Source organism: Larus michahellis, chromosome 1 (assembly GCF_964199755.1).
Source record: "Larus michahellis chromosome 1, bLarMic1.1, whole genome shotgun sequence".
NCBI classification, from domain to species: Eukaryota; Metazoa; Chordata; class Aves; order Charadriiformes; family Laridae; genus Larus; species Larus michahellis.
The window spans coordinates 118,362,408-118,373,723 of record NC_133896.1 but is presented as its reverse complement, the minus strand read 5'-3'; the positions used below and the strand labels follow the sequence as shown (position 1 = coordinate 118,373,723).

Sequence of the window (11,316 nt, the reverse complement as noted above, 5' to 3'; positions counted from 1 at the left end):
GTTAAGCCTGCCATTGTTGCTGTTCAACTCGTTTTAATTTACAGGTTCTGTGTGTTTTGTAAAAGCACTTGTTGGATGTACCTTGCATCTGTATGTTTAGGGGTAGAGAGAGGAGCCTCATCTCTTATCTGCCTGTCAGAGATCTCTCGAATTCCCTAAGCGTAACTCCAGCAATTCCCAAAAGCCTCCATCCATCGCCAGTTCATTCACTTGCATGACAAGATTCATATTTGCACGAGAACGGTCTTCTAACTTTAGGGCCTGGCTGTGGCAGGAAGGTCTCTTGCTGCACATTACAGCCTGCCTGACATGGCAGCCCAGGTTGCTCTCGCCCGGTCGAGCATCCCTCTCTATCGGGATGCAGCTTTGGCCAAGAGCCTCAGTGGATTGCAGGGTCTGACTTCAACAGAAGGTGAGTGTGAGATCGGCAGTGAGAACAATGCAGCCCAGGCGGCTGTACCGAGCCATACACCGGGGAGATGTCCACCACCCGCCCCTTACGTGGCCTGGCTGTAGGTCCTCGTTTATGGGTAGGTCTGCTAGCTGCCATCTCAGGAGCCTTGGTGGGAGCAGAAACGCTGCCACGGAGTCCGCAGGTCAGAGGCAGAATTTTGTCTACAATAGCAGCTGTTTCAACATGGAACTCTCCTAACACTCGTTTTTAGCTCTCCTCACAGGTTTACGATACCAATTATCACAATGCTGTTGAGAAGGCGAGAAAGTTGGTTTGCTTTGGCCTCCTGACTACAAGCTTTTTGAGAAAGCCCTACATTTTGATTTGATTTCTTCCTCCTTGAACTGCCACAAGCCTCAGCCCTGCCCATGTTCCCGCGTGCCCTCGTTATCGGTAGCGCTCCTACAAATTAATTTCACGTTGATCTTGCGATGAGCAGCGGGCAAAGAAACCCTGTGGCGACCACCGCTGTCTGCCCAGGCGGATCAGCAGGAGGATTAGGCTTCCCCTGGGCGGAATGCTGGGTCAGGTACAGCCCCTGGGCGAAATGGCCGTGCTTTACCCATCACCTCCACCCTGACAGCAACTCACCGGGTTAAGGCTGGCCTGGGAGCCGGCCCGAGGCCGCAGAGAGCCGCCGGGCCTGGGCCTGAGGAGCCGCCTCGCCGCTGGGACCTAACCCCGCGGTAGCCGGGCCCGGGGAGGGGGGGGAGGCTGCGGTGCTCTGGGCACGGAGGAGAACGGTCGGGGCAGGCCGCAACCACCGCTGCGGGCGCCGAGCCGCGCCCGGGCCGAAGGGCCGCCGGCCGCCGCTGCACCGCCCGGGCGCCGCCGCTAGGGGGTCTCGGCGGGGCGGGGAAGGGCCGGGCCGGGCCGGGCCGCACCGCCCGCTCGGGGGCGGGCCGGGCCATCAGCTGACCGGCCCCGCCGCGGCGCTCGGCTGGTGCCGCCGCAGCTCAGTCGCTCTTCCCGGCAGCGGCGCGGCCCCGCGGATTTACAGCCGGACCCCGCCGCCTCTCGCCGGCTTCCCTCCTTCCCTCCCTCCCCCCCTTCCCGGCCGCCGCGATGCTGCCACACTTAGCCCTCCTGCTGCTGGCCGCCGGCGCCGTTCCGGCTCTCGAGGTAAGCGGGGCAGGGGGCGGCCGGGCGGGGGCTTCCCCCGACGTCCTCCTCCGCTTCCCCGAGGCTTTGTCTGCCCGCAGCCGCCCCCGCGGCGTGGGCTTGACTGCGGCGGGCGGGCGGGGGTCGCCGGCGCCCGTCAGGCAGCCGGGCGGCGGGGGATGGTGGGGGCTCCTTCCCCGGCTGCCGGCGCCCTCCCGCCGCCGAACAATAGGGCCGCTCCCGCCGAGCCGGGGGGCGGTGAGGAGGAAGCGGCTTGGGGAAGCCGCCAGGGCCGGCGGCCGCCACCCCCGTGGCCGCGGCGGGCGGCCGGGACCGGCTGCTTTCGCTGATCCGGCTGCCGCACGCCGGGAGCGCTTCCCCGTTAACTTCGTCCGCCGCCCGCCGAGCCGTCTGGCGCGGCGGGGGTCGGCGGGGAAGGGGCGGCGGCTGGCGGGCAGGGCGGAGGAGGGCCGGGCGCCTCCCGCGGGGGTTTCTCCGCCGGGGCTGGGGAAGCGAAACTTTGCCGGCGTGGGGGCCCGGCGGCACCGCATCCTCGGGCGGGGGGCACGGAGCCGGGCTGCGGGCGGGGGTGCTGCCGGGGGAGGGCAGGGCAGCAGCTCCCCCATGGCGCACACACACACACAGGTGTGCGGGGCGGCGGCGGGCAGCTCCCCGTGGGCTGGCGCAGCAGCCCGGCGGGGTGGGCGGGAGGGCGGTGCCGGCGGGGGTGCGTGGGGAGGGGGCGGCGGCGGTCGGGGCTGGGGCGGGCCGTGTCCGTGCTCCCCCCTCACGGGCGGGCCGGTGCCGGGCGGCGCGGAGGAGCGAGAAGATGGCGCCTCTGCAGTGCAGCAGAGAGGCGCCGCCGTACGCGCTGCGGCCGCCGGCAGCCCGCGCCCCTCCAGCCGCCCCCCCCCCCCATGCCCTCCCCTCCTTTCCCCGCCCCGGAGGCGGCTCCCCACGCCCCGGCCCTCTCTCCCCCTCCGGGGTGGGTTGGGGGTGGGAGGGGTCCCCCCTACCCGCCTCCTCCGGCCGGGGGTGTGAGCGCAGCGCGGCTCCTGGCGGGGTCGGGGGGAGCCCGGTGGGGCTGTGCAAGGCCGGACCTCAAAGGAGGAGCCGACATAGCTGGGTGTCGGTACTCCGCCCCCCCCTCCCCCCTCCCCCCAAAAAAAAAAAAAAAAAGGTGTGGGAGGGGAGAGTTTTCTGGTCTCCTTCGGTCCTTGGTTGCCAGACATCGGCCTTGAGAGCTCAGCTTCTGTCCTCCTCTGGTATTAACCCCCCTTCTGCCGAGGGGGGCTGTCAGGGGGTGGGTGGGGGTGAGGTGAATGCCAATATTTAGCCTAAAAGCAGAGCCCGAAGCTTGGCGCTCCCCCTTGGGCAGGGGCGTGCGGGCCTGTGGCTCAGGTGCCCTTCCCAGGAGGGAACCCCGGTAGCCGGCGGGCGAGAGGAGACACCTCTGCATCCCGGCTCTCCAGCCCCGCCGCCGAGGCTGCCAGCGTCATCTTGCCCGTGCTGAGCAGGGTGTATCGAGCCGAGCCGTCGTAAAGATGCTCGGAGGTTTAAAGCTTCCAGTTACAAAACTCATTTGGGTTTTATCAGCTTGATGCAACCATTTGTTGTCTAAACGCAATAGAAAGAAACCCTCTGCCTCGGGTGCCTAGCTGAAGTGAAAAAATGAGGTTTTATGATTGAGACCGTGCTTCAGGATAGACCACAGAGGGATGGGCATTTCTGTTGGGTCCCCGCAGCCCTGGCCTTACAGATAGGTACGTGGGCAGTGCCACTGTAAAGGTGCTTGCAAGAAAGGGGGCTTCATTTTGCACCAAAACCCGTTCGAGGCAGAGTCTGTATTCAGAGACCTCTGCAATGGTGTCTGCCTTGGTGATATCCAGAAATTTCAGAGACATCTTTTGCCTTGAAACATTTGCGTAAATGGGCACTGATGTTTCTGCAGCAGCTTTCAATCTTGTTCTGTCGTTCCATATGAACATTTGAGGCAGTGCATCGATCTTTTTTTTTTCATGTTTGATAGCGGGGTAGGTTTTAACATCTGGTCGTCTTGTGATCAGGCGTTTGTCGATCTTGATACTCTTGGGTTGATGTTTTGAACAAGTGACTGCTTTTATAATACTGAAATATTTCGTAATAGGAATTGCATGCGTGCTTTTACCGCACTTGAACTGTCTTCACATGCTAAAGCATGAAATTTTGATGTTTGAATTAGATTCTCTTTAGACCCCTCTTCTGAAATGAAACATTTTCCCTGACATTTTAACAAATTCTTTCTGGAAAACAGCAAAGAATCTGTACTTTGCTTTCACAGGGAGTGGTATAAGGAAGAGGGAAAGCAGGAACAAACCAAATTCTCTCTATATTACACGTGTAGAATTCCTTTCTAAAATTACAGGTAGATTAATATTTATTTATGCAGCTTTAAAGGAAATGTTCCTTAGTGGTGCTCCCGTGCTGTCATGGTTGCTTAGCATGTTGCTTCTGCTACTCATGTGAATCATACGTACTGGGGTTAGGAAACCCATTGGCCAAGAGCTCTCATAATTTAAGAAACCGTCATATTCTTCTGTAGCTATTTTCCCATTTAATCTCTTTCCATTAACTGTCTGATTTTGGTAGGTAAATGCAACAGATGGTAACCGTCCTTGTGAATTTTTGTGAATGATCCTGGTTTATAGATCAAGATTTCTCTTAATTAGCACATTCAGGTTTTCAAGATTTCTGCCATGCCTGTTTGGCTTCCTGCTCTAGCTCCATATTTATGAGAGACACTTATACCAGCTGACTGAAATCAAGTTGTTACGACATTGATATCATACAAGCTGGCCCTTAGGAAGTTAGATGACAAAAAGTATATTGCCTGACAGCTTTTTGTGAAACTCGGTAATATAGCGCTTTATAGGTTATTATTTTTGTTCTTCTTTTTTTTTTAAATGGAAGACCCAAAGTATTTGTTTCTTCACTGTTTAGTTTTCAAGCTAGACCTTTAGAAATGACTTTGCAACGTGGGAAGGGGAAGGAAGCCTTTCCTTTGCTTCCATTACAGACTTTCAGTTCCTTTTCCTGTCGGTTCTATTCCTGAATTTCCCTGGCAAAGGTTTTGCATTTGTTGAAGGGTCTCTTTTGCATTTCTATTTAAAATGCTGCTGTGTTGGGGTGAGTGGCTGCGTGGGTAAGCAGGGCAGGGCAAATGCTGTGGGTGCTGGTGCTCCCTCAGGATCCTTGCCAGTTAGGTGGACAAGTTACAGGAGTAAAAAAGGAGCTTCTCCCTTGCCTCCCCTGTTTATATTTTGTTCCATTAATGAGCAACAGACAATTTTGAGGGTCACATTCTCTTCAAACGCCTTTTCTGGGGGGGGAAATTGATCAGCTGCTGTGCTTCGTCACAAAACACATAGGAAAACATGAAGGATCTGACAAGATTTTGGTATATTTTAATTTTTTTCTTTTTTTCATGAGCTGTTTGTGTGACAGATGCAAGTGATCTTTCTTAATCAGTTTTAATTGATCTGTGTTGTGTTGTATGGCAAACCTACAAGAAGCATAGATAATCTTCGATGGCTTTTCATGACTTTCTCTTTGCAGGTGTTTAATAAACTGTAAAGGGTAATAAACAGTTTGGTTTGTAGGTTGTATGAAGAAGAGGTATGATGATTTATCTTAATTGGCCGTCCTTCTCCAATACAAAGCTTAGCAAAATAGCTTAAGATCATGGTAGCTTCCTTTAATAGCTTAATGAATTCACAGCTGTTTTTCTGGGCAGAATCTTTTTTTTTTTTTTTTTTCCTGGTGACTCAGTAAAATAATTAAAACAAGCTGCTAGGTGTGGAGACTTGGTCAAGAAATTAGTAGATAGGATCACAAGATCCCTCAGGAGGTCTGTGGTCCACCCCCCTGCCCAAAGTATGGTCAGCTCTGGGATCAGACGAGGCTGCTCGAGGGCTTTCTGCAGGTGGGTCATGAAAATGGAGCTCCAAGGACAGAGCCTGTGCAACCTTGCTGGGCAACCTGCTCTGTCCACAGTTTGGTTGGTTTACCTCTGGCTTGAAGCGTGTCTCCAAGCTGTTACTTGTTTATTTTTAAGGTAGTATCTCTAGGCTAAATTTACATCCTTAATTCTGAATACTGCAATGAGTGTCACTTTGTCATCTGTCACCTGTCACATCTTCCAAAAAATTTATGTAATAAGGATAAGCTTTTCGTATTTGGGTTTAAGAAAAAAAATAGTGTCTGTCAAATGTCTGTGTACTTGCATACACATAATGTATAAAAATCACCTAATGTGTCAATATAATGTATGCAAATATATATTGAAATCCCCAATATATTTGCGTAGTTAATGTATGACATTCAAATCACTGTGTGTGTACATCTCTGTATACACACTATATTAATATATAGGCTATGTTAAACCAATAGTCACCTACATACCTCCTTATACCCAAGCAATGAAGAGACAGAGTTCTAGACTGCTACTGATAAAACATATAATTGGTTTTATATGTGGTAATAGGTTCATTGAAGTTGTTAGGTGAGCTGTCTGTGTGGTTTTAACACGTAAGTCTAGGGCTGCGTGTTATTGGATTTAAATTCAGGGGATTTTGAAAAAATCCTGTGGTGTAAGAAGATTAAAAGTAAAGCAAATTGAAAAAAATACTGAATTACTTTCTGTAAGCTTGGTTAACTGTTAGAGCATGCTCTTGCAATGAGAGTTTACAACAGGTGCGGCCAGGCTAAGGATTGCCAAGAGCAATCTTGATAGAGAGCTAGAGCCTGGAATAATTTGGAGACAAAGGACTCACTCTTGAGAGAAGTCAAAACTTTCCCTCTGACCTGTTTTTTTGGTGTGGTGTTTTTTTGTTTTGTTTTGGTTTTTTTTGTTTAAAACTGAATGCAGTTGGTCTGATGGGGCCCTTGTTCACACAGCTTGATCTGGAATCTGCCCTCCTTCCCTGGCTCTACTTCATAAATACCTACAGTTGAGGTATTGAAAACACATTTTCTGTCCTTTTTGGTGATACTAAACCATCTGAGAATATCAGCCAGTAATGTCTGGTGTGTGGTTTTGAGTCTTCAGCCCTAAATAAGTCACTTTTCTGCCCTTGATTGTAATGTGACATTGGTTCCGAAACCTGGGTACTTGTCTGTTTTTATTAATTTTAATTAAAAAACCTTTAGAGGGATACCTGATTATTAAATCTTGTTGTGCTCTGCTGGAGATTCCAAAAGCTCTGGAGATGCCTTTAGTTACCAAAAATATCTACCTTTCCTTGTGAGAATTTAGTCATGTAACAAAAGAGAAACACCATAAATGGGGATAATGGCTCTGTTCAAGAAGATCAATTTGAATGACAACCGGTTAGTATGCGTGTATGCATTAAAAAAAAAAAAAACCCACCACACCTCAAGCTCCTTGCTACATGGATTTAGGATTTAGGATTGTTTTGATACTGCACTTCATGGCAGAGCAAGTATTTGACAACAGTTCAAGTAATTACAAAAGAAAATTACACATGATGGAACTATGGGTAAGGGGCAATACACTCCACAGTAACTAATGCCAGTATCTTGCAGTGGCTCACAAAACGTGCTTTCCAGATGACAAGCACATTTTGGTGTGCGAATGAAAAGATATTAAAATAAGCGATGCTTTTTAGAAGGCTGGAAAACTTAAACCAGCTGCTGACAGGTAGGACGCTGCTATTCCACAATTGGTGTGTTGCAGGTTTCTTGCCCTGCATTGATTAATAGAAAACGGAGAAGAGCACGTAGATATGGGTATTGCTGGTTTCTTTACTGCAGCTCCCAGCATAACAACTCTGTAAGTGCTGTGACTTCTTCAGCCGAGAAGCAGAACCTCTGGTTTGCTGTGTTTTCTTGATGGTCCTCCCAGCAAGTTCAGGAGAACCTGATCTTCTCTTGGGGACTTAACGGATAAGTGTAGATTGCAGTGATTTATAAGGCTTTCCAAAAGAAGCAAACCTTGTCGTCAACTGGTGGCATTTCACGGATTGTGGGACAGCTGAGCTGGTGAGCCAGTGTGCTTTTTTGTGGTTTTGTAATCCGGCTGCTCTTTTCAGGAGGTAGTTAAACACTGCTCTTTGTCTGGCAACCGCCTGAGCTTGGGAGCCCATTGCTGAAAGCTGCTCTCTCTACCTCCTTCCATCAGTGGCCACCACCCTGTAAGCTCAACCTTTTCAGCTCTCTTTGCCCCCTCTCTAGCCTGGTTTTATGATCCTGTGCCATGTTGACAAAAAACGAGCCGTGCCTTTTTGGCAGGTGTCAGCTTCTGGCAGATGTTTCAGAGACCTGAGTCAGAAAGTGACCACAAGCAGACCAACTGGCCCAGCTAAAAGACCAGGCAGCTTCTCTGGGGAAAGAGCCCCAACCTCTGAAACCACATTTGCTGAAGTTGATGTAATTGCATTTAATTAAGGTGTTTAGTCCCTTTGCCTCCCTCTGGTGACCTGCAGCAGGGCATGAATGGTCTTTTCACACCTGACCCCTCTTTGGTCCCCGATTGTTAAAAGTTAGTGTCAAGTCACTGTGAAAGGCAAAAATCCCCAAGGAGCTGCATTCAGGTATGGATAACTCCATTCTGTTCCCACTGACCCATTTTGAGCTAATCCAGATAGCAATTCCCTGCTCATCCCTCTCTTCCCCTAGAGTAGAGCTTATCTATTCAACCACAGCAGATAACATATGACAGGAATGGGGCAAAACTGGTTGTACCTGTTAGTAAAAGCATTTAAAAATTGCTTCTTTTCAGAGCAGGCGACCAGTGTGTCGCCAGAATGGCAGTTTGTATGATTTATGTAATTTCTGTTTGGAATGGCAATGAGTAAAGCAAAGCACATATCTAATAGGAGTTCAAGATGGGGGCAAAGGGGAGGGTGAGCAAAACCCTGTATTGTTTGGGAACTGTATTAATATTGGACTTCAGGGGTTTTTTTTAGTTTTTTAGTAAACTATGGAACAGGAGTTTACACATATACAACTCAAATTTAGGTAATACAGTTATTTGTTGGTACTTAGAATTTGGTGATATTAGATTAGAAATAATACCATTAATTTTTTTTTTTTTAGTGGTGAAAGTGAAAATTGCCTTCTTTCCACCTCCAAAATTTAGAAATAATATCCAATGGACACACATAGGAAAATTAGAGATGGGGGAGGATTTTGGACCTAGTTCCAAATTCCTTGTCATGCTCTCGCATCGTCTTTGTGCTTGCAGCAAACCTTCTCTTACCTTATCAGCACATTTTTAAAGTAGAGATTGCTCATTCTGAAGCCCTGACCCTGTAAAATGGATTTTTCTCTAAATTATGGGCTCTGCAGAGGGTTGATTTCCACCCCCCCACCCCCCCCCCCCGCTTTGTCAGATACCATGATAGCGTTTTGAGACAAACAGCTAACTTGAGTTCTTCCTTATGTGCTTAGCTATGTAAATTTATTTGTAACTGGAGTTTTGGATCTGGAATATGGAGTACTGAGCTGACACAGTAGTTTTATCGCATTCTGCTTTCTCATCATTTGAAAGGTAACTTGAAAAATTACATTTGTTCTCTATGTCTCACTGGAAGGTGTGGGGAGATAGTGGTTTTTTGTTTGTTTTTTTTTTTCCACTGTATTACTATTGCAGATTTGATTCTGTGGTAGTTAATCTTCAAAGCTTCTCATAAACTGATGGCTTCTAGACTTTTTTTTTTCTTGAAAAAAGCTCTTTTTAATACACATCCCATATAATGCCTGTGTATTTGTTTATGTAAACAGTAAAAAATACAGTATCTAGGGGAAGGTAAACTGAGGAAGAGAAGAAAACTGTTAATGCAACAAAAAGGCAGTGGCTTTAAAATGACATTCATTATTTTGGGTATTTTCCTTTTTTGCTTTATAGGTGCTGTAAATTTAAATGTACTAAATGTTGATTGATCCTAGTTTAATTGTTGAGTACTTACAGTGTGTAAATGAGGAGGTTTTGTACATGCGTAGCATTAGTAAGCATCTAGACTTGTAGCAGGCGTTGAGCTGTTGGGTTGTTTTGAAGCTTGTTTGATATTCTTCAGCAGCTCTGCTACATGTGCCTTGTCTGTCCGCTGCCCAGTTCTCTCAACTATGAAGTGGCATAAAATTGCTTTGAATGACGTGTCTTTCAGCATCCTAATTTCATTGCTGTTTCCTTTTGACAGTTTTGTCTTTGGTTCCATTAAGTCTTAGAAGGATAATATCAACCTGAAGTTGCTTAACAGCAAACTTCTTAAACTGAGGATTTTGGAACTCCAACTTGTCTTTCTTTCAGTGGTGCTTAGCTCCTAGAACTTCACTGCAAGCAATTGCAGATGAGAACTTGTCCGTAATCCCAGTGTCCAGAAGAATATGATTTGTCATAAGAATGTCAGCTTTACATCATTTAAAAAAAAAAGGGCAAAAGAAAAAAAAAAACCTCCAAACTCAGAATCTTAGAGTTTACTGTTTAAATTTTGTGCAGGAGAGTAAGAAGGGGAGTTGGAAAGTCTATTTGCTCTTTTACTTTTTAAGGGACGCAGAGTACATATGAGTGGTTGAGGGAGTTTTGAGGGCTTCTAAAGGTCTCCAAGGGGACCTGGACACAGGCAGTCTTTCTCTTCTGTTTAGATTTGTTTCTACTTTGGTGTTGTCATCTTTTGTTTCTCATAGTGGTAACATAAGTTGTGGGGAATTATTATTTTGTTGTTGTTGTTTTCCTGCCAGCCTTAATGCCTGAAAAGCCAGTTTCTCCTTTTTGCATGTGTAGGGTATTCTTCAAAATTGCAATGCCATCTCTGAGCTCTTGAGGTGAAGTGTTTCACCTTTCACTGCCAGTCCGTCGTGCCTGCTTGTATCCAGGCTGAGGCGACATCTCTGATAAAAATCAACACTTTGCTTGGTTGGGCCACAAACTGTGTTATTTTGGTGGTGAGATGGGTTGGCGGGAGAGGGGTAGATGCCTGCAATGGGCAGTTTCTGCTGTGCGGTCGCGGAGGGAGGGTTATGGCAATGATCTACGTTGACAGCAAGCGTTGGCACTGTGCGCTGAGCTGCTGGCTTGCCATGGCTGACAGGCTTCGTTAAGTCCCTGCTTTGATTATAGGGAGGCTTTCCTTTGGGCAGAGGTTCTAATGTCTTTCTGAAGGTGTTTGCAAGAAAATCCTGTGAACAGCTGAGCTTGGAGTGAAAATCTAATCTCTGATAAACAACAGGGTAAAATTTAATCAAAACATTTTACTTTGAAATCACAGTCTGAACTATTTCTGAAAACATGTTTAACTGAGACTTAGAATTTGTCAAACAGCTTTAGATTAATTTGTAGCTACAATACAAATTCTAAACTACGAAGTCCCTGTTTGAATCTAGCAAAACTTCTGTGGGCAATGGGCAAAAATACTTACGGTCAAGATCCAGTCTGTGAAAACAGAGGCTGACATAAGTTGCTTGTCTCACCTGAACCGTCCCCTTTCATTTGAGCAGGCCTGCCGCTGCATGCTTGAATATAAATGCGTGCATAAATGTTCGTAATGTGTTTTAACGAAATTGTATCTCCTTACTGATAAGAGGAAGAAAGCTTTAATTAGTCTGTCACTTAAAAGAAAACTTCTGAGTAACAAAATGCTATTATGTAGTCCTTTATAAGCAGAAAGACAAAACGTAACTTATATGGTGTTATTGACTTGTGAGACTCAACAGCAGCCGGTAAGGGGGCTGAAATTTCTTCTGTTGCTGTAAAACTGGTGTTT

At 47.7% G+C, this 11,316-nt stretch overlaps 1 protein-coding gene across 4 annotated transcripts in view; it reads left to right on the top strand.

The window, feature by feature from the left end:
• The first annotated feature begins 1,343 nt into the window (after positions 1 to 1,343).
• The window catches only part of APP (amyloid beta precursor protein), a 222,601-nt gene continuing 212,628 nt past the window's right edge, over positions 1,344 to 11,316 (top strand). For 2 of the 4 annotated variants that reach the window (XM_074600232.1, XM_074600221.1), the window contains exon 1: positions 1,344 to 1,576. In XM_074600232.1, the coding sequence (XP_074456333.1) occupies positions 1,520 to 1,576 (57 nt within the window). In that variant the 5' untranslated portion in view covers positions 1,344 to 1,519. The remainder of the gene's footprint in view (positions 1,577 to 11,316) is intronic. The other 2 variants (XM_074600209.1, XM_074600200.1) reach the window with 1 other exon arrangement.